This window comes from Mobula birostris, chromosome 15, assembly GCF_030028105.1.
Source record: "Mobula birostris isolate sMobBir1 chromosome 15, sMobBir1.hap1, whole genome shotgun sequence".
NCBI classification, from domain to species: domain Eukaryota; kingdom Metazoa; phylum Chordata; class Chondrichthyes; order Myliobatiformes; family Myliobatidae; genus Mobula; species Mobula birostris.
The window spans coordinates 37,590,477-37,618,463 of NC_092384.1; the positions used below are offsets into that span (position 1 = coordinate 37,590,477).

A 27,987-nucleotide genomic window follows, 5' to 3' on the forward strand; every position below is an offset into this window, starting at 1 on the left:
TGACACCTACGAGCATCAAACCTTATAGAATTGTCTGTATAGGAAGTACACACAAATTTCATCATGTAGCAAAAACCAAACAACATTTGTTTGCTACTTCAATATTCACATTCACTCAAATTAATACAATTGAATATTTTATATAAACATGCAAATGTTGACAATAATTTTACTTGCTTTTTGAATTTTGCCTGAATGACAACTTTAACCAGATCAAGAGATACATCATCTGAATTAAAGACCACAGATGCTTTCAGACTTGCTGAATTTTTCCAACATCCTCTGCCTTGCATCCAATTCCAACATCCACAAAAAAAAATTATGTGAAATAAGGTGAAGGAACTAGCATCATTAATCATTAATTTTCTTAAAGATTTTCATTAAATAATGATTTATTGACTTCAAAACAGAACCAGTGTTTTTTAATACTTTAAAATCTAACTAACTAGTCACTCTCGGGGCGGGGGGGGGGGGGGATCTCACTGAAACCTGCTGAATACTGAAAGGCCTGGATAGAGTGGTCATAGAGAGGATGTTTCCAACAGTGGGAGAGTCTAGGACCAGAGGGCACACCCTCAGAATAGAATGATGTTCCTTTATAATGAACATGAGAAAGAATATCTTTACCCAGAGGCTAGTGAATCTCTGGAAGTCATTGCGTATACTTTAAGTGGAGGTTAATAGGTTCTTGATTAATAAGAGTGCCAAAGGTTATGGGGAGAAGATAGGAGAAAAGGGTTGAGAGGGAAAAATAAATCGACCATGATGAACTGGTGAAGCAGACTCGATGGGCTGAATGGCCTAATTTGCTCTTATGGTATACAGCCTTATGCACTGGACTAGACTGTTGCTGATTGGCTCAATATGAGCCTGAAGATTCCTCAGCGCCAAATTAACGGTTGCTCCCTTAGTGCACATTCTAATATCAGCCCAGGAGCTCCCTTAACACCATCCTAATGTCAATGAAAAGGCTATCCCTTTGCTGGCTCTGCTATGCTGATTACGGGATAATGTCAATTGAAATGACCATTATCACCATTTTGTTTCCTCAGCTTTCCCTAGTAGCCTGTCTTTGTAATTAATTATATGAAAAGGAATACATAGAAAAGAGGCATGCAACATAGGACTTCTGAATACCTGTAACAGAAGACTAAGCTGCCCTACAAGTTAAAGAGCTCAGCTCTTCAAAAGGATGTTGCCATGTCACCTGTCTGCACACAACTTACTGTGATGAAAGCAATTCTTACTTAAAATTCATAACACTTGCCACTGAGAATCTTGCATTTCAGCTAAGCACATAGTTGGTTGGTTAAATTTGTAGGCCTATATCACCATAAAGGTCAAACTACTATTTACCTTTATGAATTTCTGATTTTCACAACATCTGGAGTGCAACAGACTAAACATGCTTCACTCTGACAGCCCCTAAAGTCAACACACTCAGCAGTCTCGTTCTTGGCAAAGTGGATTAGTCAGAGATTCGCAAGTACAAGCCATTCACCAGACAAGTCAGCATAATATCTAGACAATTAACGCATGACTGCAAGCGCTGCAATGTCAGACTGTCTTTCAGACAATGCTCTAAACTGACAGTCCAGTATTGTAACACACAACCCAACTGTCACTAATGCCTTAACTCCCTCTGCTCACATTCATAAAAATCATCACCAAATTGGTCTCTATTTCGTGACAACACATGGATATAAGCAAGCTATTGCTTGAAGTAAAAAGTAAGCCTAATTTCCTTAATGTTAATGGTCATCCATTTTATTGACTTAAATGATTCTTCTCGCTGCATACTGAAGACCAAAAGGCTGACTACTTGAAAAGAAACTTGTGTGGAGTCTTGCTGCTGAACATCAACTCCGATTCCTACATAATTCTTCAAGCCTCTCCATTCACCCATGTACCACTAAAGAAATATTTTTATATCAGCCCTATAGCTAATTCAGACAGAAAGGAAGATGCACTGATTTAATTCTTCGTCCCTGCCATCTGTGTCATAAATCTTCCAAGTTTCCCGTCATAGTAAGTACGAAGTATTACAAAATAATCCTGATCTTTGTCTCATGCAGATAGTGGAAAGATATCCAGAATCTTCTGGTAAGATATTTAACTTACAACAATGATCTGCAGAATACTAATGGTGAAAGATGTGGTTGTCCCTAAATGTCAAGGCTAGGTGGTTAGGTGTTCACTTTCCAGAGATGTACAATACTTGAAAATTTTGTAGGATTCACTTGTCATTTCCTGCCTGAATGATGGAAGATCTTAATTCATATAGACATGGATTGCCTCATTGTATGCATACAAAAAATTATTCCTTTATAAACCAAACATCTTTTTTTCTAACCTTAAGGTTACAGGAAGGTGACTGACAATAAAACAGCTGAATATATTTGAATCCATGACACTGCAATGCAAAACTGTTGCTATAATATCCTTAAGCTGAGACAATTAACCTCCATCAACTATAATCATATTCATATTCCACAGCACTGGATACCAATCCCACTTACTTTTTTTAAGCAATCTTGATGATACATTGTCAAGGACTATCATTTTGTCCTCAGTTTTGGAATTCAACTTTGGATGTCCACCCATCATGAAGTGTTTTGACAGTCAAACTCATTATCGAAGTACATACATGTTACCATATACTACCTTAGGATTCACTTTCTTGCAGGCATTTACAGGAATATAAAGAAATACAACAGAACTTATGAAAACCTGTACATAAACACAGACTTACACACAACCAATGTGCAAAATAAGAAAAAGTGCCTCTAAAAAATAATTTGAAATACTGAGAAGATGAGCTGTAGAGTCCTTGAAAGCAGGTCTGCAGGTTGTGGAATCAGATCAGAGTTGTGGTGAGTTAAGTTACCACGCCGTTCCAGAAGCCTGATGAGTGTAGGGTATTAACTGCTCCTGAACATGGTGGTAGCTGATTATGGCACACATCAACTCCAGCCCTGCAGATAACCACACCTGACACTGATAAAGGTCCACAGATGAGTGTAGCTCTCTGGCCCTACACTCATCTCTGGAGAATCTGAAAAGTAAAGATAGCTACATTATACTATTGTATATTGATAAAAACCCAGCCTTCAGTTCTATAACTCCAAGCAAATTCATCTCCAAACTCCTAGACCTGGGACTCAACATTTGATTGCCTGACCAACAGACTGCTCCTAGTAAAGGGTAGACAACAATACCTCCACCATGATTATCCTCAACACTGGTGCTCCACGAGGCTGTGCCTCAGCCAACTCTACTCCTTGTGCAGTCATGATTATGTGGACAGATTCTGTACCAATTCCATCTATAATTTTGCAGATCATACTAAATCTCAAATAAGGATGAGAGTAGGGGCAGGAGATTGAGAGCCTAGTAACATGGTCTCATGACAACAACCTTTCTTTCAATGAAGGAGCGCAACAAAAGAGCGAACTATTGACTTAGGATGGGCAGCAGTGTAAATGATGTTTGCAAAGGTGCTGAAACTGAGAGGGTTGAAACTTGAAATTCCAAGGACTGAACATCACCAACAACTTGTCTTGGTCCAAACACAGAGAGGCCAAGGCCACGAAAGCACAACAGCATCTCTACTTCCTCAGGCAGCTAAAGCGATTGGGCATGTCCTATCTGTCCCTCACCCATTTACTTAGCGTTCTATACAGACACATCATAGCTTGGTAGGGGAAATGCCCAAGACCACAAGAATCTACAAAAAATTGTGGACAGGTCAGAATGACAACCAGCCTTCCCTCCGTGGACTGTCAACACTTCTCACTGTCTCAGTACAAAACATAGCATTATCAAAGACCACCATCCATCCCAGACTTTCTCTCTTCTCCTACCTCCCATCAGGCAGAAGATAAAAAAGATTGAAAGTATGTTCTGTCAGGCTCAAGAACAGCTTCAATCCTACAATTAAAAGACTTCAATGTACAATAAAATAGATTCATTATCTCTCAATCCACCTTATTATAGCCTGGCACCTTTTTGTCTGCTTGCACTCTCTTTAATTCTAACACCATTCTACACTGTTTTATCTTTCCCTTGTACTACCTCAATGCAGTCACAATGAAATGACTGTATGATCCTAACATGGCACCACACAACTTAAAATTCGATCTTATTCACTTATACATCTCACCACATACACCCGTGCCTTAAACTGCTGGGTGATGCTGATTATAAAGTTGGACAAATGCTGAAATGTCAAGGCATGAAGGAGAGATCAAAAAGTTAATGGGATAATAATTTCTATATTGCCTTCTTAACTTCCTAGCCAACAGTAAACAGTGGCAATATCAGACTGGGTGTAGTGTTCCATGAACTCACTGCATTCAGAGGCTGATAACTCCCTAGATTTGACAGACAGTGGTAATTTGGGCCGAATACTGATGGACAGTCCAAACAAGCAGATATAGATTGAGGCAAGTTTAGAAGGCAGAAAGAAGTAAAATGAATTAAATTGTGAAGTATACAAGTAGCAAATTTACCTGAGATTACATGAAATAAGAAATTACAAGATATTATAGACACAAGAGGACATCATTCTAACATTTGAAAGAAACTTATCAAATTGACGTCAGTGCCAACTCAAAAGCATCAAAATAAATTTAAAGTTGATGCTTCCCAAAATCTGAACTATTATTCTTCGTGTTATAGTTTACACAATGATCAAGTATTGGTATTGAATGCAAGTTAAGATTAACTGCAAATTTACCCAAGTATTGTTATTAAGACTTGCTAAATGTTACCTTGTTGGCAAGTACAGGCCTGTGCTAAAGCTTCCAAATATCTGCACCTGAAATACAATGTTACAATTAACTCAGATATATTAGAAGCTTATTTCCAACCATACAAGCAGTTGTGACAACAGCTTAACATTTACTGCCCACTAGTGGCTACAAAATAGAATAAAGCAACACAATAAATCTAAGACGGCAAGTAACTCAACATCAAACTGTAATTTCTAAGTGGACGCAGGAACTGCTTACTAAAGAGCAAAATACAGAGAATATAAATGAGCACAAGAGTGTGAACAAAACATAACCATTCAAGTTTTGCCATGAAAAACAAAATATTTTCAGATAAAAAGCAAAGGTAGAAACAATTTCTAAGAAATAAATTCCAGAGCCTTCTTTAATAGTACATTAAGGGTCCAACAAAATTAATCTTTTTATATATGATTTAATTTAGCAATCCTTAATAGAAGCACATCTCTCACCAGTACTTACATCTGCACTAGGCCATAGCTCTTTGATGACATTTTCTATTCTTTCAACCACCTCCATCCGCATTTTTGCTTCTTCGTGTCTTGGTGACATGTAGTTGTAGAAGTCAATAATCTCTTCATGAAGTCTGAAATATTTTTTTTAAAAATTAGAGATGCAGCAATGAATACATTAATAATATACTCTAATAACCATAAAGTGTGTTTAGCAATCCAAGAACAATATTGACTAATTCTACGTGTTTGGGAGAAGGGCATGTTGGGGTTGAAGGCACAGGGTTACAATAAGGAAGTAGAAATACATTTGGTCTGAAAGAGAAACCCAAACTCCTCCAGGTTAGATCAAGTCCAAGTCACTAATCTATCCTGATCCCAAATCCTTGTATCTGATACCTCCCTTCCTTATGGTAGCCAAGTAAACTTCTCTTAAATGTCAAGATTACCTCTAATCTAACCAACAGTATCAGAATGTTCCATGGCTTTTAAAATTCAAAAAATATTTCGTTGCTGCGTCCTTAACATTTTGGTTACACTTTTAAACTTGGACTACAAAACATACACCAACTTACAAAAACTTTAAACATTCATCACAGTTCAAGACAAATATCAAATCAACCCTCAAGCTTCTACTTTATAAAAATATCAGCCACAATTTCCTATCTTCAGATTTCATCACACCTAATATTCATTTCCAAATCAGTATAATCTCTTTTGCCTGAAATTCTTCATATGGGCTAGCAACTAACAATACACAGAAACGATGAGTTATTAAGAGGGCAGTTTTGAAGAATATAAAGTGATAAGATAGTTGTAGAAATGGGAACAGGTCAATAGGGTGGGGGATGGGGGGAGGGAGCAATCAAAACATTGAGATGAAACTTCTAAATCTGACACATTTCTGTACTGGTATCAATACATATATTCCTGTTCATCCATACTGTTAAATGCAGGCACAATATGGATGAACAGGAGTTGCATTTCTACTTGGAGACAATCTTAAAATGCTAGACCACATCTTCTGTGTCTACTTTAAACAGACCACAGCAAATGCACTGAAATAAAACAAAGTTAATTCTTTACTCTTTTTAGACGAGTGGTGTTCCTCGGGGTCAGTATTGGGAACACTTACTTTTTACATTGTTTGTCAATTACTGAGATAGTGGAATTGATACCTTTGTGGCAAAGTTTGCGGATGATACGAAGATAGGTGGAGGGGTAGATAGTGCTGAGAAACCAAAGTGATTGCAGCAGGACTTAGACAAATTAGAAGAATGGGCAAAAAAAGTGGCAAATGGAATACAGTGTGGGAAATGTATAATAATGCATTTTGGTAAATGGATCAATAGCGCAGACTATTATCTATATGGAGAAAAAATTCAAACATCAGAGGTGCAAGGGGACTTAGCAGTCCTCATGCAAGACTCTGAGAATGTTAATTCATAGGTTGAGTCTGTGGTAAAGACCACAAATGCAATGTTGGCATTCATTTCAAGGGGAATATAAAATTAAAATGAAGAGATAGTGCTGAAACTTTATAAGACACTAGTCAGACCGCACTTAGGAGTATTGGCAACAGTTCTGGGCCACTTATCTCAGAAAGGATGTACTGTATTGTCATTGGAGAGAGTCCAGAGTTTCACAAGGATGATTCCTGGAATGAAGGGGTTAACATATGAGGAGCATTTGGCAGCTTTGGGCTTGTGCTTACTGGAATTTAGAAGAATGCATGGGGATCTCATTGAAACCTGCGGAATGTTGAAAGGACTAGATAAGGTGGATGTGGAAAGGATGTTTCCTCTGGTGGGAGTATCTTGTACTAGAGGGTACAGCCTCAAAATTAAGGAGTGACCTTTTAGAACAGAAGTAAGGAGGAATTATTTTAGCCAAAGAGTGCTGAATCTGTGGAATACTCTGCCACAGAATGTGCCGGAGGCTGTCTATGGGTATATTCAAAGTGGAAGTTGGTAAATTCCTGATTGGTTGAGGCATCAAGAGATATGGTGAGAGGGCAAGTGGATGGGGTTGAATGGGACCATGATGAAATGGCAAGCTGGACTCAGTAGGTTGAATGGCCTAATTCTGCTTCTTTGTCTTATGGTTTTAGACTCCTCCCCCTTTTTTGATTAGGGCACCACACTCAATGACTACTTGCATGGACATAGCATCTTCAATGCAGCAAACCATGTCAACCTGTTCCATGAGTGTGTAATCATGCAAAATTTAACATCAAGCCTCAAAAGATACGAGGGTGATTGATAAGTTCATGGCCTAAGGTAGAAGGAGATGAGTTATTAACTTCAAACCTTCTGCATAATCACTCAAAGAGTTGAACTACATGTGCATGTAACAAGAGCTCTATAACTCATCTCCTTCTACCTTAGGCCATGAACTTATCATTCACCCCTGCCGTGGGAACCTTCTGGAGGTCCAAAATCCTTATGCTCCATGACAGCTGGACTAAGTGTGTAAATGTAGGAGGGGACTGTGTTGAAAAATAAATGTGCTAGGTTTTCTAAAATTGACTCCTTCTACATTAAGCCATGAACTTATCAATCACCCCTCGTACTGAGAAATGAACTGAACATTAAGAAGCATCTTTGGCACAAAAGGGGCAATGATGGTATACCTACACGTTTAAACACTTCCAACATGTTCAAGATACACACCATGCTTTTTCTGACAGAAATTAGTAAAAGGAATTTGTGTGTCTGCCATGTAACTAAGTATTTACTATGTCTTCATAATCAGCCAAAAATAACCGGGAAAGCACACAAACTCTAAAATTATAGTTCCCGTTGCTGAAATTTGCTCCATTGTTGCTGGAAGTTGAAAAATGTACCAGGCAGTATCTGTGAAGACACTTTAAGTCACTGACTTGAAATATTACAAACAAGAGAAAATCTGCAGATGCTGGAAATCCATGCAACACACACAAAGTGCTGGAGGAACTCAGCAGGCCAGGCAGCATCCATGGAAAAAAGAACAATCGACATTTCAGACTGAGACCCTTCAGCAGGACTGGAGGAAAATAAAAGTTGAGGAGTAGATGTAAAAGGTGCCAGGGGGGAGGGAGAAATGCAAGGTGATAGGTGAAACTGGGAGGAAGGAGGGGTGAAGTAAAGAAGCTAGGAAGTTGTTTGGTGAAAGAGATACAGGGCTGGAGAAGGAGGAATCTGATAGGAGCAGACAGAAGGCCATGAAAGAAAGAAAAGAGGAAGGAGCACCAGAGGAGGCGAAGGGCAGGCAAGGAGATAAACTGAGAGGAGGAAATGGGGATGGGGCTGGTGGGGGGGCATTACTGGAAGTTTGAGAAATCAATGTTCATGCCATCAGGTTGGAGGCTACCCAGACAAAATTCAAGGTGTTGTTCCCATTCCCGTTCCAACATCCCAGTCCATGGCCTTCTCTACTGTCACAGTGAGGCCACTCTCAGGATGGCCTCTCTCCATTTTCTTACTCTGACTCCTCATCTTTTATTCCAGTCCTGATAAAGGATCTTGGCCCAAAACGTCAACTGTACTCCTTTCCATAGATGCTGCCTGGGCTGCTGAGTTCCTCCAGCATTCTCTGTGTTGCTGAGATTTCTAGCATCTGCAGATTTTCTTTTGTGTGAAGTGTTATACTGTTCACCTTTTGACACAATTCAGAGTCACAAATGCACTTTACAATTGCAGCAGGCCAGGCAGCATCTCTAGGAAGAGGTGCAGTCGACGTTTCAGGCCGAGACCCTTCGTCAGGACTAACTAAAGGACTAACCTTCCTTCAGTTAGTCCTGATGAAGGGTCTCGGCCTGAAACATTGACTGCACCTCTTCCTAGAGATGCTGCCTGGCCTGCTGCGTTCACCAGCAACTTTTATGTGTGTTGCTTGAATTTCCAGCATCTGCAGAATTCCTGTTGTTTGCACTTTACAATTGGTTGATTTCAAATCTTTGTAGTTCTTTGATTTCTAATTCCAAGTTAAGTTATCAAGGGATCTAAAACAATGAACAAAACATGGAAAAAGTAGCAAATGGTAATGGCAAAGTAGTGGATTTGGATGATCAGCCTTGAATTCAGACAAGATACAGAGTGTGGGCTGACTGCTTCATGCCACAAAATTGCCCAGTAAATGAAATCTAAAGCAAAGCTAGATAGCACATGCATGCAATTCTGTTGTTAACAAGGCCTAATCTACCAATATGACATTTCAATTTTCAGTCACCATCCTTACTAGCTAACAAAAAAAATTCCCCAGTGTAAGGTTTTATTTATTTACATGTTTTTTTAAACTTTTCCTTTCAGTGACAAACATATACAGTATGATAAATTATGAATTTCTGTACATAATAACAATGTGGGAAGTAGGTAAAATAGCAGCTCCTTATTGTCAACCAAAACTACCTGTTTAGATATGTTCATTCATTAAATAGTTACATATTTAATTGTTGGGTCTGAGCAATGCAGCACAAGCTGTGAACAATTCCTCATTAAAATCCTTCTCAATGTTCAACATGCAGTCAATGATAATAGATCTGGAACAGAGGTTGTAAGGTCATCTTTTCAACAAGGAAAACTGATAAAATGTACACTGAAATCTTTAGTGAAAGTGTGTAAAGCATAGATAAAACCAGCAAAGATACGACTGGTTCCAAAGTCCACCAGAAACTGGAAACTCTACAAGTACATCAACAATTAAATCAGCAAATGTGGGAATACTCAGATATTCAGGAGGTCAGGCAGCATCTGTAAAGAGGAAAGAATATTTCAGATCAATGACCTGTTATAACAATTGGGAAAAGTTTTATGTTGCAAAAAACAGGGAGGAATAGCAAAAACAAAGGAAATGCTATAATATGATAATAAGAAAGTGAATCGCACATATTTGCTTCTGCGGGGGTGGGGGGGGCAAGGAGAAGAGGAGGGCATAATGATGACTGCCAATCTGTTTATAAGAGGTGAGCGAAGGGATAAGAATGAAGATAGAAGTAACAGCAATGCTGACTGTAACAGCTATAGAATACAACGGTTATTAGTAATCTACAAAGGAGTTCTGAACATTCTGAAAAAGCAAATTCTCTGAAATTGTTGAATTCAACAAAACTATGGTTTGCTTAAATGGAAGACAAGATATTGTTTCCTGAGCTATGCCGGAACATTCAGAGGCAAAAGTCAGAAATCAGAGTGAAAGTGAGATCAAGAATTCAAGTGAGGCCATTATGCAAAGGCAGAAAAGATGGCACTTCCAGTCCTCAAACCCAAACTCTGGAGATGATACGTAGATGATATCTTTGTCATACTTAAGCCAAATGAGATAGAGGATACCTTTAAACAAGTTAACAACATAATCAAGTTTATAATGGAAAGAGAAAGTAACAAGTGACTTGGATATACGTGTCACAAGGAGGACAGACAGTGCATTAGAGACATGTCTACCGGAAGGGTACACATGCAGGCCAAGTACTGAACTACCATAGCAACCACCCAGCCTGCCACAAGAAAAGCTGCATTCGCACCTTATTTAAGAGAGCACAAACACACTACAGCACCACTAAGCTTGGGCCAAGGAAGGTGAGCACTTATTCAAAGTTCTCCAGAACAATGGTTACCCACAGAATTTCATCAGGAGATGCTTACTAAGCAGGAAAAAAACATAGACCTTACTCAATGTGCATGGAAACAAGCAACCCTGTCCTACATAAAGAATATATCAGAAATGATAGCTTGACTGCTCAAACCTCACGGCATCACAATTGTTCACAAACCATCGGCTACTTTAAGGAAGCTTGTCTCAAGAACCAAAACAACTGAAAAAAAGCTATGTGGTGTACAGGATTGTCTGTGGAGACTGCAACAAGAATGTCCACCACAAACTCTCCACTTATTTATGGGAACACAAACTAGCAGTATGGAGACATGATCCACTATTGCTGATCTCAGTACACGAAGACCAAGAAGGATACCATGGAAGTTCTGGCACAGGAAAACATGAAGCAGGAACAAAAATTCGAAGCATGGTTCTCTTCCGATAACTCAGTGAACAAACACATCGAAATAGGCGCCATTTACAAACCCCTAAGAGTCAAAGAAATGCGAGCTAACAGAATTCAAAGGTCAAATGAAAGGGTAGCCAATTGGAACTGAGGCAAGCTACATAAACATGAGCACTCCCAGGAAGAAACACCAACAACTGCGCACTGTGGATGTCACCTCGACTGGTGATGAAATGTCTGAGAGCTAATTGCCAAGCTCAGTGAACACGGCAACATCAAAGAAAAGTGAAATGTTATCATCCACTTGACACTTCTATATGAACATGGTGGCAAATGTTCAGGCTTCCTTTGTCACACATGCTGAGCTCAACACTTATTAAGGATGGAGATTTTCTCCAAACATCCTATTCTCTTTCTATTTTTATTGTCTATCAGGATTTATGACATGGTGCATCAAGACCTCAAAGTCTTGATCTGATCCACTGTTTGTGAGATGGCTTTGCTGTTTCTCCTGATTAGCAAATAACCAAATCCTGAACTGTAACTTCACTAGATATATTTGATGTCACCAGGGAACAATTAGTCATGACAAGGTCAAAATATAACCTCTGACCCCAATAATCCCATCAACAACTTGAAAGTGTTCTTTTGGCATTACCTGAATCACCTTTGAGATAAAACTTACTGATTTCCACATACTTTCAAATTCTCTTCAAGCTGCAAATAACACAGATTTAATTCAGCAAAAAAATTTAATCTGTTTTTGCAATTAGAAGGGTGGGTGGGATGTGGTAACTGAGCTTCAATACTGCAATAAGCATGTTGGCTCAAATTATTTTAATGCAAATTAGCATAACACATTATTAAAAAAAAAGCAACACACATCAAAGTTGCTGGTGAACGCAGCAGGCCAGGCAGCATCTGTAGGAAGAGGTGCAGTCGACGTTTCAGGCCGAGACAGTCCTGACGAAGGGTCTCGGCCTGAAACGTCAACTGCACCTCTTCCTACAGATGCTGCCTGGCCTGCTGCGTTCACCCGCAACTTTGATGTGTGTTGCTTGAATTTCCAGCATCTGCAGAATTCCTGTTGTTTTTATTAAAAAAAAACTCTACTTTCCTTATCCATAAGATCAGACCCAATTCCAAATGAATTTGCCCAAGCTAAAGCTGAGGTCAGATACAGAGTTCATCTGGCCCTCTTGGTCAGAAACGATCCAGTCTGGAACTCAGTGGTGAGCTAAGATAGGATTATTGTAAAAATGGGGTGCTCAGAGCTGTGCAGATTCAGTGGGCCAGAGGATCACTTATGTGCTGCCCATGTCTATGACCTGCCCCCTCAATGGAACTGTTTCTGCTTGATTACAACTGGTGAGGCAATAGTTTGCAATTAAAATCATTGAGTTATAGAAAGATTTTTGCATTTTAATCAATTGACAGAAACTAAGAATTCCAATAGTGTCACTTTGCCCTTAAGTACAGAAATAACAAATAGTTACTACCAGCAACTTAACAGAAACAGCTGAAATATTTGGACCAAAGAATGTTAAGAGTAAACAAGTCACCTTGGACAGTTAATAACTGAGAGGCTTATAAGCAGTAAAAGTGCAATAATTTTTGCCAGATTTGGGAACAGCTTCTTTCCAACTGTGATAAGACTGCTGAACGGATCCTGACCTGGATCTGGGCCATACCCTCCAAATATCCGGACCTGCCTCGCGGTTTTTTTGCACTTCCTTACTTCCCATTTTCCTATTTTCTATTTATGATTTATAATATAAATTTTTAATATTTACTATCGATTTGTAATCCAGGGAGCGGGAAGCGCAGAATCAAATATCGCTGTGATAATTGTACGTTCTAGTATCAATTGTTTGGCGACAATAAAGTATAAAGTATTTTTAGCATAATAATTCTACCAAATCTGAAACACTGTTTATGCCATGGAACAGTATATTTGATATGACCACTGTCTATACCATACTGTCATTTATTTAGGAAATTCTGGAAGTGACCTATTTACAAAGAGTAAGAGCACAATATTAAATTTATTCCACCATGAAGAGAGCTAAATGTTGCTACCACCAGAAAATATGAAGCTCACATTGATTTTCAATATTCACAAGATAGTATTGACACTAATATTGCTCCAAAGCATGGAAACTTTAGCTGTTATGGTTGTGGATACTGCCTCTAGCTGGAACAAAAAAAGTCTTATGCAAGTTAGTTCATAGTGTTCAATTACATGTGATAATTGAGAAAGTCTGAGAACAGCAAGGCAGCAATTCCAAGTCAAATACTCTTCAGGAGATGAACGCAGTGTTACCAGCAAGCAAATAATCATTCACTGAGATGGCACAATCTCTTTAGGAGATGAACCTAACTGAGATGACACAAATAGGTACTTGATGGCCATCAGAGATAGAATGGGCCAAAGAGACTGTTCCTATTCTGTACAATTCCAAGGTCTTCTTGGACCCAGCCCAAAAGTCAGATCTGTTGCCATGGTAGCTACTTGTCCGAGATGCAGAAGACCAAACAGGTTGCTCCTTCATACAGCAGAAGCAATAGAAATCAACTTTCTGATGCAAGGTATGTACATGTTCAGAAGGCATGTGACAAGATGCCATAAAAAGGTGCTGTATTAGCATGGAGTGAAGATCAATCATCACATAGATGACAAATTGAAAATAAATAGGTATTTTTTAAAGCTAGAAAAATACAACTAGTAGAGTGTCATGGATAACTCGATTATTTACTATATCTATGTACAAATGTAGTCAAAAGGAAAGAGGAGGCATACATAGGTTATGAAGATGAGAACAGACATTTTGGAAAATAAAAAATATGGAGAGAACTTTAAAAGGTTATCAGTGGGTTTGTTCTTGCGCTGCAATGTTGTGTGTTTTATATTAATGACTAGAAAGGGTAGTGACAATGGGTAAAGAAGGGATGGCATGCTGGAATGAAGAGATTCAGTTTTGTTTATTGTCATTTAGAAATGCATGCATTACAAAATGATACAATGTTCCTCCAGAATTATATCACAAGAAAACACAGGACAAACCAAGACTAAAACTGACAAAACCACATAATTATAATATAGTTACAACAGTGCAAAGCAATACCATAATCTGATAAACAGCAGACCATGGGCACGGTAAAATAAAAGTCTCAAAGTCCCGATAGACTCATCATCCCAAGCAGGCGGCAGAAGACAGAAACTCTCTCCAAGCGCCGCCTACTCGCCGATGCAGCACCATTGGAAGCACCCGACCGCAGCGGACTCTGAGTCCGTCCGAAAACGTCGAGCCTCTGACCAGCCCCTCTGAGCACCATCCTCTGCCAAGTGCTTCGACCCTGCCCCGGCCGCCAAGCAACAAGCAAAGCCGAGGTCTCGGGGCCTTCTTCTCCAGAGATTCTGGATCACACAGTAGTAGCAGCAGCAGCGAAGCAGCCATTTCAGAAGTTTCATACATAGAAACATACATAGAAAATAGGTGCAGGAGTAGGCCATTCGGCCCTTTGAGCCTGCACCGCCATTTATTATGATCATGGCTGATCATCCAACTCAGAACCCCGCCCCAGCCTTCCCTCCATACCCCCTGACCCCCGTAGCCACAAGGGCCATATCTAACTCCCTCTTAAATATAGCCAATGAACTGGCCTCAACTGTTTCCTGTGGCAGAGAATTCCACAGATTCACCACTCTCTGTGTGAAGAAGTTTTTCCTAATCTCGGTCCTAAAAGGCTTCCCCTCTATCCTCAAACTGTGGCCCCTCGTTCTGGACTTCCCCAACATCGGGAACAATCTTCCTGCATCTAGTCTGTCCAATCCCTTTAGGATCTTATACGTTTCAATCAGATCCCCCCTCAATCTTCTAAATTCCAACGAGTACAAGCCCAGTTCACCCAGTCTTTCTTCATATGAAAGTCCTGCCATCCCAGGAATCAATCTGGTGAACCTTCTTTGTGCTCCCTCTATGGCAAGGATGTCTTTCCTCAGATTAGGGGACCAAAACTGCACACAATACTCCAGGTGTGGTCTCACCAAGGCCTTGTACAACTGCAGTAGTACCTCCCTGCTCCTGTACTCGAATCCTCTCGCTATAAATGCCAGCATACCATTCGCCTTTTTCACCGCCTGCTGTACCTGCATGCTCACTTTCAATGACTGGTGTATAATGACACCCAGGTCTCGTTGCACCTCCCCTTTTCCTAATCGGCCACCATTCAGATAATCTGTTTTCCTATTTTTGCCACCAAAGTGGATAACTTCACATTTATCCACATTAATTTGCATCTGCCATGAATTTGCCCACTCACCCAACCTATCCAAGTCACCCTGCATCCTCTTAGCACCCTCCTCACAGCTAACACTGCCACCTCCGTGCTCTCACATCTGTCTCCATCAAATCAGGATCGTGCACGGCACCCTACTTGACAAATAACAGACATCACCACCGGAGTGGCCGCTGCGAGCTGCGTTGCGCCGCCATTTTCCCATCTTCAAACTAACAATTAGCTAAGAGTGCCACTGGATAAACAAGTTGAGAGAGTGAGGAAATACTTGGCAAATGGAGTCTAACATGCAAAAAGTGTGAATTTATACACTTTATTAAGAAAATTCTAATGGCAAACCATTATCTAAATGGAGAAAGATTGCAGACAATGAATCGAGGAGTTCTTATGTACTTGAGAATTGCACTCAATGGTTTTCCTTACACAAGGAAGCCAATAATAAACAACATATGCCATATGTGATCTCACCAAATACACCAATCTTACAAAAGTTAGCAGGCAGGTGCAGTAAAAAGTTAGGAAGACAATTGCATATGGCATTTAAAGTAAGACTGGAGTTACTTACTTTAGAGTTGTATGACTATAGCTGTACAGGATACTGATGAGGCCACACCTGGTGTGCTCTGCACCAATTTGGTCTCTTTACTTAAGAAAAAAGGCATACTGCAACAGGACTGGAAGCTGTTCAAATATCATTCACTAAGCTAATTCCTGGAATGAGAGGGTTGACTTATCAAAAGCAGCGTAAGATATCAGATATATATTCTTTGCAGTTTTGTTAGACTCAGGGATGATTCTTCTGAAACACATGAGACCTTGTGGGGCCATGGCAGGGTAGTCGTCAGGACATCTGAACTCATAGTAGAATCTCAAACAAGAGGATATAGTTATAAGGTTAGGGGAGGTTATTTTAACCAATCATATATAAACTACTCTCACAACACGCTGGAGGAACTCAGCAGGTCGGGCAGCATCCGTGGAAACAATCAGTCAATGTTTCAGGCCGGAACCCTTGGTCAGAACTGTAGAGGGAAAGGGCAGAGGCCCTATAAAGAAGGTGGGGGGAGGGTGGGAAGGAGAAGGCTGGTAGGTGCCAGGTGAAAAACCAGTAAGGGGAAAGATAAAGGGGTGGGGGAGGGGAAGCAAGGAGGTGATAGGCAGGAAAGGTGAAGGAATAGGTGAATACAGGAGCAATCTCAGCAGTGCCTCCAAAATGTTACGCCCCTGAAACACGGGGAGAATTTCCCTTCTGCTGTCATCAATGGTGCCCTCACCCGCATCGCCTCCATTTCCCGCACTTCGGCCCTCACCCCATTCTCCCGCCACCACAACAGGGACAGAGTTCCCCTTGTCCTCACCTACCACCCCACCAGCCTCCGGATCCAACACATTATCCTCTGCAACTTCCGCCACCTTCAACAGGACCACACCACTTAGCACATCTTTCCCTCTCCACCCTTCTCCGGTTTCCGCAGGGATTGGTCCCTCCCCACAGATCTCCCACCCAGCACTTATGCCTGTAAGCGCAAGTGCTACACCTGTCCCTACACCTCTTCTCATCACCATTCAGGGACCCAAACAATCCTTCCAGGTGAGGCAACACTTCACTTGTGAGTCTGTTGGGGTCATCTATTGCATCCGGTGCTCCTGGTGCAGCCTCCTCTACATCGGTGAAACCCGACGCAGATTGGGGGGCCAATCCGTCGAGCACCTCCACTCCATCCGCCACAACAGACAGGATCTCCCGGTAGCCACCCACTTCAACTCTGCTTCCCACTCCCATTCAGATACGTCCACACATGGCCTCCTCTACTGCCATGATGAGGCTAAACTCAGGTTGGAGGAGCAACACCTCATATACCGTCTAGGTAGTCTCCAGCCCCTTGGTATGAACATAGAATTCTCCAACTTCCGGTAATTCCCTCCCCCTCCCTTCCCCTATCCCTATGTCACTCTGCCCCCTCCCCCAGCTGCCTATCACCTCCCTCATAGTTCCGCCTCCTCCTACTACCCATTGTGTTTTCCCCCTATTCCTTCTTCACTTTTCCTGCCTATCACCTCCCTGCTTCCCCTCCCCCACCCCTTTATCTTTCCCCTTACTGGTTTTTCACCTGGAACCTACCAGCCTTCTCCTTCCCACCCTCCCCCCACCTTCTTTATAGGGCCTCTGCCCCTTCCCTCTACAGTCCTGACGAAGGATTCTGGCCCGAAACGTTGACTGATCGTTTCCACGGATGCTGCCCGACCTGCTGAGTTCCTCCAGTGTGTTGTGAGTGTTGCTTTGACCCCAGCATCTGCAGATTATTTTGTGATTTTATATATAAGCTACTACTCACAGAGTGATGGCCAAATCATGTGGGGCTACTTAAAACTGGGACTAGGTCATTTTAAAGAAAAATATCGGGGAACTGACACAAGAGGAAATGCTCTCAGAAAGATGAGCCATTTAATAATATCATGGTTGAACTGACGGTAACTACACATTCCCATATCATTCTACTAACACTTCCACTGTTTGCTTATCAAGAATTCATCTAACTCTACTTTAAAGATGTTCAAGTCTATTTCTATGCCTTTTAAGGATGAAAACTCATGATCCTGTCAGAAAAAAATTGTTTGCTTCATCAGTCTTAAATGGGCAACTCATTTTCAAACACGCAAACAATTTTAGCATATCTACCCAGTCAAGATAATAAAAATTTTCAATCACACTTTTCTATCTTTAAAACAAAAAGAAGGTTCATGTACCCAATCTTTTCACGTGCAACTTTCCCATTCCAGGTGTCAGTCCAGTAAATCTTTATGAATTGTAACCAACTATATTCCAAGTACAAGGAAGGTGATAATGAATACCATATGTATTCTCACCAAAGCCCAATATATCTGAGGAGTAACCTCCATCTTTGCTCTAAAAAAAATATTGTTAGCTCTCCAAATTACTTGCACATGAGTCTTTTACAAAATATTCACTAGGACACCAAAAGCACTGCACCCAACCCCAACAAATTTATTTAAATCACACCAAATTTTAAAAATCTTGCAAACTATCATTGAGATAATTTCAGACCACCTCTCTCCACCACCACATTCACACATTAGCCAGCCAGCTCCATCAAGGACACTAGCCTACCTACCATCAAGGATATAATCAAAAGACAATGCCTCAAGAAGGTGGCATCCATCATTAAGGACTCTCACCCTCCAGAACATGCCCTCTTCTCATTGCTATCATCAGGGAAGTGGTATGGGAGCCTGAGGACACGTTTTAGGAACAGCTTCTTCCCCTTTGCCATCAGATTTCTGAATAGTCCATGAACATGATCTCATTACTTCTGCTCTCTTCCTGCACTAATTATTTTTGATATTTTTATTGCAACTTTTGTGTACAGCATTGTACTGCTGCCGCAAAACAACAAATTTCATAACACGTCAATCACAATGAACTTGATTCTGATTGATCGCACTCCATTTGCCAAAGTGTAGCCCATTCACATAGCTATATCCCTTTGTCACCTGTTGACAAATTATCTTCCTACCTTTTAATCATTAAAACATTTTTCAAATAGATTTAATTTTAAAAATTTAAATAAGCTCATAGTAAAACTGGAATACAAGTCAACTTTTTGGGTATTATTTCTAAAAGGCTGAAAACAAGGTAAATTAAGCAATTTGTACACAAAAATACTCATCTGAGAAGTTAAAAAAACAAACTTGGTGGAATTTAAGTCACTATTTTTCAATATCTGAAGTTTGTTCATATTTGGTATATTTTATTCTTAAAACTGAAATCTCAAGGAGAGGATGGGGAGGAGCAAAGTATAACAAATAATTTGGAATAACTTAAACACATGAAAATTAAAAGAGTTTCACACTTCCTTGCACTTACCTCCCCACATCCAGTTTTGACAACATTTCCTTGTCAAAATGCTGAGCAGCTAGATGCAAAAGTACATCCAGACCTGTTCTAAGAACACCAATGCTCTGCCACTGGGCTCAGGAACAAGTCCAACAGTGGGAGGTAGGATGGCCACCATCTAAAGACCAGCTTGTCACCTTGGGCCTCCATTTTATACCATGCATGTATAGAAATCCAAAACGAACTGAAAAACCAGCAGCTGATAATCAGTTCAAATCAACCTAATGTGTATTTTGCAAACTGAACTTTGACTTGAATTGCTGGCATTTAAGTCACATTGCTATACATGTACTTCAACCGCAGTTGTTTCAGACTTGTGGAGCAAAAGTGCTAGTTCCTGAAGCAAAATAAAAATAATTTTAAATAATTTTGGATTAAAGTGGCTTGAAAAACATTTCACAGCTATATACCCAAGTTAAATCAATACACAGGTAAAAAAAATTTATTTATAAAGAATTCTAGGACATATACCAATGGAGTACAGTCACTATTTTGTAAACTACTCAGTACAGCAATTGATGGAAAGGGCAAAGTTTTCTTTAAACTAACACTCCATAGACTTGCAGCTAATTTTGATTTCATGTCATCCTCCACAGATTTTCATCCTCGGTCATCCATTTTTGAGTTAGAATAGTTTGAATCAAGGGCATAGCATAAAGCAAATGCTCTTCAAATTGTGCAAAATTAAGGAAAATGTTTGTACAGCATAAAACGAACATGTTTTTAACCTAACCCTGAAATGGAGTTAAACACACAAATAGTGCTTCCATTCAGCAACACAACTGAGAAACACAGAGAGAAAAAGATCAAAATGCCTTTTTTTACCCCAAGTTCTCAAAATACATTAAGTATACAAGTTACCTTGGACATGCACCACAAGCAAGGCGCTTAGATCCTTTGTTACTAAGCCACAGCCAAGTTAAAAATTGACTTACAAGATAAGCAATATTTTACAAATAGTTACGTTCAAGATACCACTAACAACTGATCAGAGTTTCAAGGTGAACATAATTCATTAGCCACCAACCACAAATTCAGTTAAAATATTTGATTCTCAAACTCCTCTGCAGCAAGCAGCAAATCACATGGACAGACTGGCAGAGTACAACACATAAACAAAAAAAGAAAGATTTGGATGTTAACCACCTTGAGAATAAGCTGTAAAGCTTAAATCAATTTATGAACTTGCACTTGAAATTTTTAAGATAAGATTAGCTTTATTTGTCACACGTACATCAAAACATACAGGGAAATGCATCATTTGCGTCAAATCAAATCAGTGAGGATTGTGCTGGGCAGCTTACAAGTGTCGCCACGCTTCTGGTGTCAACATAACATGCCCACAACTCATTCATCCTAGCCATACACTTCTGGAATGTGGGAGGAAACATGAGCATATGCACATACTTTAATGCTACTTAATTACATGCATATCTTTGCCTTTTCCTTTTATCCAAAGCTGTAATTAAAATGTTGGTCAGACCCAAGACAAACTGTATTTAAAAAAAAATTACTGATTCATGCACATCATGACTTGAACCTATTTGAACATCTTGCCACCATACACCAAATGTTTGTGGTGGCAAGACTGAAAATAGACCATGTTTAATTGTACAGTTATAATTGGGAGATAGAGATGCAGTTCGATGTGTAAGCAGAAACATGGACCAGGGATGGAGTTCAGCAAGCTTACAAGTTCAGGAGCTTGCAGGTGACAGGAGTGCAGTCATGACTATAGGCAAGAAGGCAGTGGGAAGAACGCCTGAGCCAGAGCTTGCACATCTCACAAGATTGCTTCATGTGAGCCAATCTTTGAGAGTATTAATATTCATTAGCAAAGCATAGTTTCCAGACATTTTGGACTCTATTGCCACTGGATTAAGACATTGCCCTGTGAAGCTGACATGATTGATGGTGAAACAGTCATTCCATGCTAAAAGAACATGTGGGCAGGTAACATCCACTCCACGGTCCAAAGTTGAGGACCATAGTGAGCAATCCTAACAATGGAGCTAAATGTCACTCTACTTTTATAGCACTGGAATAAACACTAACATCAATATTGCTAAGCTGAATTTTGCAGGATGGACTGGTCCAGCATCTCAGCACCTCGCACTGTAGAGGTGATGAATCCTTGAGATACCCTTCAGCTGATCCAACATGGAAGCAATATATTATCTTCCCTACAGACACAATTCTTGAAGCTTTGGACAGGACAGCATTTCTGTTCCACTCTTGGGGGAAAAAGAAACCTTCAACTGTGTTCTGAAGTGGTTATGAAGAAGAATGCCAGTGTGAAAGGGTTCAATCCCCTGGCAAGACATGATTGGAAAGGATGCAATGGGGAAGGCCAACTCTAATGGGGTCTTTCGCTTGACAAAAAGCTTGGAGCATGAACAAGCACATCTTTAATAAACCAGTCAACTTCCACCCAAAAAGCACAATATTTCAAATTTACTTATCATTCAACCATATATGAATATAGCTAAAGGAAACAACATTACTCCAGGGACAATGTGCAAAACATTACTAACAGCACACTGCACATAGAACAAACAACCGATACGGTTACAATCTCAGAAACACATACAGTCACAAAGAAAGAGAAAAAATATATAGCAGCAGCTACAGAGTTGTCCTAGTCCAGCTTGTTCTTCCACTGAATGAGCACCGGAGGGCAGCAGCAGTGGGAGGGGCCAGTCCCCAACTCAGTACAAAACCAGCGGCACAAAGCCAGCTCTGCCGTCTCCTTCGCCAACAACCACAATTCGCAACTTGGAGGCAGGAAGACTTTGACAACTGAAGCAACGCAGCTGGCTCGTCGCCAGTCTCACCAATGAATTAGTGAACTACATTTGTATTATTCTACATTAGCAATGACCCGCAGGGTCTTGCCATCACAATAAAAACATCTAAGACAAATCACTTGCACCCATTTCTTTGGGACCATGCACACCGTCTCAGCGCAACAGTATGCAAGTTCAGCTCCATCGTGATCAAGCAACCCGCTGATGGAAAAGTCTTGTGGTACGTTATGTTCTTAGTACAAAGCAGTGGCTTGATATCATAAGAGAGATGTACAGGATGAACAATTACACATTTGATTGGACCCAGAATGGTCGCTGTGTCAGAGCAGCCAACCATCTTAATGTGCCCACAGTTTATGGCTGCCCTGTGTCCATTATTATAGACACAAAGGAGACTCTAGCTTCTTAGCTAAGTACAACAGGACTGATTAGATGGAAACAACAAGATGATTGAACAGCTAATTAACCACAAAAAAAGGGTACAATGAAGAGCATTACAGGAGCAAGATCGGCTGGTTGTGTGGTGACACAATAACCTTGCACACAAGGTCAGTATGACCAAGGAACTGATTGTAGACTTCAGGAAGGGGAAGTCAGGAGAACACACACCAATCCTCATTGAAGGACTGCCGTGGAAAGGTTGAGCAGCTTCAAGTTCCCAACATCATCTCTTGAGAACTTATCCTGGATATTGATGCAACAAAGGAGACACACCAGTAGCTAAACTTATGAGGAGTTTGAAGAAATTTGGTGTGTCACCAAAGAGTCTTGCAAATTTCTACAGAAGTACTGTGAAGAGCATTCTGACTGGTTGCGTCAGTCTCTGCTATGGAGGCACCAATACAAAGGGTCGAACGAGGCTGCAGAGGGTTGAAGGCTCAGCCAGCTCCATCACAGGTCACCATACAGAACAAATTCAAAAGGCGCTGCCTCAAGAAGGCAGCATCTGGGACATGCCCTCTTTTCATTACTACCATCACAGAAAAGGTACAAGAGCTTGAAAACCCATACTCAACATTTAAGGAACAGCTTCTTACCCGAGCCTTCAGATTTATGAACAGTCCTCACTATTCCTCTTTTGCTCTATTTTTATTGTAACTTGTAGTAATTTTTGTTGTACTTTACCGCTGTACAAAACAAATTTCATGACATACATCAGTGATAATAAGTCTGATTCTGAATGCAGTATCTCTATTCATGGCCTCTTTGGACCTTTCACTTTTTTTTTAAAAAAATCGGTCAGAAGGGACTGTGGAATACTTTCAAATCCATCTACCCGCATAAACTATTATCTAACTTATGCTTGCTCTATGATGGCATACATGCTGTATTGATCTGCCAGTCTAGAACAGAATCATTCTCTTTGAAGGATGGTGTCAAACTACATTGCATTATTGCTCAAATCTTTGCTGTTACAATCTTGAATCCCTAAGAAACTTTGAGGGATTAAAACATTTCAGAAATGACAGGGAAACATTCAACATCTAGCAATTATATTCTAGAATCAAGGTTATCCAAACCTCAACATAGAGCAGACAAGGCTTTCAAAGAAACATACTCAACATCTGCAAATCAAAGGTCCTCCACAAGCTTACTGCTCATGCAACATACTGACCTCAGGACAATAGAAGTTTACAATGAGACCTCTGAAAAGTAGGCCACTTCTCATGTTTCAGGAGCTAACTCTCAGCAAAGCCGGACATCAGTGATGAAATTCACTACCTCCTTATGAACTGCACAGCTTTTGGTCAATTGAGGAAAAGGCCTCATTACCACTGCAACCAGGGATTGACCCTGATCTCCAGTGTCACTTGCATGGAGATTACATTTTCACTACAATTATATAAGTTTCACTAATATGCTATTTCTTCCCACATCCAAAAGACAGGGTGGTTGGTAATTTAAATGACAATTGTAACTTAATGGGTGGGGGAAGAGGAGTTGATAAGCCTATGAGAGAGAAATAAGTGAAAAAAAATGGGATTGCTCTCAGAATCAGCATGGACTCAATGGGTCAAATGATCTCAAAAGAAAATATGATCAGAGACAAAAGACATCAGTATCATTAACACTAATAGAATAGTTGCATATACATCGAGAACAACCACTGGATGGGACTCAAAAAAAATGAATACTCAAGTATCATAATTATTCAGTTTTGCCAAGAAACAAAGTCACATTCTCCAGCACCCACTTAATTTTTTTTTAACTGCTTCATTCACAAGACCTTTCCTTTCTGCACGTTAAATGCTCAATGTAATTTTAGCTTAAATACAAACTCATGAAACTGACAGTGAAAATTTAGAAAGCTTATTTAACCACGATGATCCACAGTACTGTAACGGTATATATCACTATTACAGCTCAGAGTATTCCGGAGTTCAATTCCGGCGCCATTCTGTAAGGGGTCTGTATGTCCTCCCCATGGAATGGGTGCGTCTCCCCTGGGTGCTCCGGTTTCCTCCCACAGTCCAAAGACCTACCAGGTAGGTTAATTGGTCATTGGAAATAGAATAGAGTTAATTGGGTTTGTCAGGGGTTGCTGGAGCAGTGCAGCTCGAATGGCCAACTCCACACTGAATCACTGAATAATAAATAAATAAACAGATTTTTCCATATTTTATGAAAGAATAACTCCACCCAAGTAATGTTCTTTCAAGGCCCTAACTTTCTCTTTTCACTCCTAAAGTCCACATGTGGAAAAACTGCGTTTGTTCAGAGACATTAGACTTTCTCATTTTTACATAAGCTGATAGCACTGCTACCACGTGGATTGAATGAAGTTCAGAAGTGAGTTGACTTTCAATGTGAATGGAAAATTTCCTTAAAATATGCGCCAAAATCAACACTATTACTATGATAGTTTAAAAAATTAAATGGTTTCCTACAAACAATTTTGAATAGTTTTTAAGTGAAATCTATCAAATTCTTACATAAATCTTATATAATTTTACAAGTGCCATTAGGACTAAAATACATAAACCATACCTGTGCAAAATCTGAAAAAAATAGTAAGTACATGCATTTTGCAATATTACCCATTCCAGCTCTCAAGTAAAATTGGCAGAGTTTAATAAGTACAGCACACGTACTATACTCTCACTTTAGTGATTAAACAAGCAGGCCTCTTCATAGTAGTTAATATTTTACACCTGATATTTCCTCATCCTTAAATAGTATTCGTCAGAGAATTAAGTGATTTATATTACAGTTCTTCAAAAACGAGTTTATATGCTACCATTACAGTCCTGCGTTTTTTTAAACTTTGAAAAGGATGAAAAAATATTTGCTCGTAGACAGCTTTAACTGGTCACATTTCTTTCATTTACATTCAATTATTAATTCTTGCTCAAGCAACATGGGCAGAAACCATACTAAAATTTGATCAATGATTACCAACATCTTAAAAACAAAATGTGCACCTATAAAAACTGATGAGCTTTAAAAGCTTATTTCCATCATTTTTAAACATTCTGTCTTGAGACTTCGCCGATTTGCTTCTATGTCGCATATCAAGAAATGACAAATTACATAATATTTCTATTGTGGCATTTAAAAAAAGGCACAGCGCTAAATCATTTCCCATTACAGTATATGAAGTGTCCCAGTCGCTCTTTGACAGTGACACTTTAAATCGTGGGCTGTCCTGACATGTACAGTTTGGCCACATTTTAACTATGGCATCAGCACAGCTATCCTTAAACAGGATTTATGAAGTCCTCTACAACATAACCAACACCCAAATTAGCTTTCACTGGGCATCCAAAAGAGGTGCTCTAAAGCCCGAGGCTGCGATTGAAAAAAAAGAGAAATGCAGCCTTACCCTACGACTCCCTCACTGTAGTTCCGGTTTTTCCAAGGAGTTCCGTTGTAATGGCCACTGCCAGACAGGAGGCTGTAGTTTAATCCAAACGTGCTGGCCTTGTTGTCCCGTTTCCTCTTGTTTCCCGGGACGCTGTTCCTGTTGCTGTTGTCGGGGTAGTTCTTCCTCCAGCCACCTTCTCCCGGGCCGGCTTGGAAGTTGCTGTTGTTGGTGTTAGTGGCGCTGGGCTCCAGTGGGAGGAAGTCTCTCTGGACACCGAAGTCCCCTCCTCCTTGACTGCCCCTCTCTCTCAACATGCCGTCGCTGCCCACACTCGCTGCCGGTGTCGTGGTCGCCGCCGCCGCCGCACAGTTATTATTAAAGAACAGATTCCTCAGCCCTTGCGTAGTTTCCCAAATTTGCATCCACAGAATGTTGGCAGGTCCGAGCTGTTCTGGCTGAAACCAGGCTATCCTCGGATCCATCAAACGGAGACGGATTTCCACGGCGAAAACAGACGGTCCGTGCGCTGTCTCCGACCCCCCCAGCCAGCCACCCGTTCGCCTGCCACCCCTGTCCGAGCCGTCCGCCTGTCACTGGGCCGTAACGAGGAGCCCAACAGCAATGGCGACGGGCGCTCCACTGCGCATGCGCCTTGCGTACTCCAAGTGCCGTGCGCCGCGGGGCATGGAAGCTGCAAACTTCACGCGCAACAATTGGCCGCCTCTTACGTAACTTCTACGCGAATATTACACGTAAAATTGGCTCGAGAACGTCTTTCCTTTTCAGTTTACTTTCGAGCTGCTTAGTCGCGTTTTAGGAGAAGCGAAACTGGGATGTCGGACCCAGCGGGCGGAGCCGTGGTGTGCCGAATCCAGGGCTGCACGCTGGGTGAGCTTTGCAGACAGCACCAAACCGAGCTCTCCCGTACAATGGCAGGAAATCGCCCAGTTTGTAGTAAATTGGAGATTTCATTTCCATTTACAAATGCAACTGGTAACTATTTTCATTTACGTTGGCTCTAATTTTTTTTAATACTTAGCACTTTTAACTCTCAGTGTGTAGCTCAACTTGTCTCAAACATTGCGGAACAGTTGTATTTTAGCTTGAGAAAGTGTGGAGGTAATAGCACTGTCCACATTATAACTCTGAAGTGGCGTGTCTTCAGCCTGTGAAAACTATCCCGTGGTATTTTCTCTTGAACTTTTAAAAACACACCTGAGAGGTTTCTCACCCTGCCTGCGTATTTGCATTCCCAATTTACATGGTATGCACATTGCTGCTTTACCTTTCTTTCGAAAGACTAGTTTCAGAAGCTTGGTGAGCATCCCGCAGTAACAACTCGCATTTGCAAAGATGCTTCTTTCATCATTTACTTTACTCTGGCATAAGGACATTGGAGCGATGGTACACTTAGGAAGCTCTTTTCAGAAGAGCATTGTAGTTTGACCATTAAGAAAACAAATGGTTTTGCTACTGGATTTTGGAATTATAAAAATATTGCTTCCAAATAATGCGTCATCCACCTTCCTTAAGTTGAACCATGAAGCAGGCGGCAATTTTGAGAAATTCGCATTAGTATCCCAATCAACAAGTTGTTTTCATTTTGTTTCAGGGCAAATTGCGCTTTTTTGTAGTCTTTGTATCAACCGAGTTAACTCAATGCTGAGAACAAAAATGAGAACAGACGAATTATAGAGTAGCTTGACAATGTTATGCATTGTTGTTGATTACTACTTAACAGGCTCTGGCCCTGGGAAAAGAAAAGAAATTTGACGTGAGGATTGTAAACCTCAAAATAAATACTAAAACATAAAATTGATCTTGTTTGTGAGAAGTTACTTTGAATATTTCAACTTCCATCTTAGCCATTTGTTTATATTTCAAGTTTACACATTCTCTAAAACTTTTAAAAAGAAAGCTACAACAAAATTAGCATTTTCC

General features: G+C 40.4%; 1 protein-coding gene across 1 annotated transcript in view; it reads right to left on the minus strand.

The window, feature by feature from the left end:
* tent4b (terminal nucleotidyltransferase 4B) overlaps positions 1-26,686 on the minus strand; it is a 60,315-nt gene extending 33,629 nt beyond the window's left edge. Inside the window, exons 1-3 of the mRNA XM_072279600.1 lie at positions 26,065-26,686; positions 5,253-5,376; positions 4,773-4,819 (exon numbers count right to left, since the gene is read on the minus strand). Coding sequence (XP_072135701.1) covers positions 4,773-4,819; positions 5,253-5,376; positions 26,065-26,528 — 635 coding nt within the window. The 5' untranslated portion in view covers positions 26,529-26,686. The remainder of the gene's footprint in view (positions 1-4,772; positions 4,820-5,252; positions 5,377-26,064) is intronic.
* Positions 26,687-27,987: the final 1,301 nt, after the last annotated feature.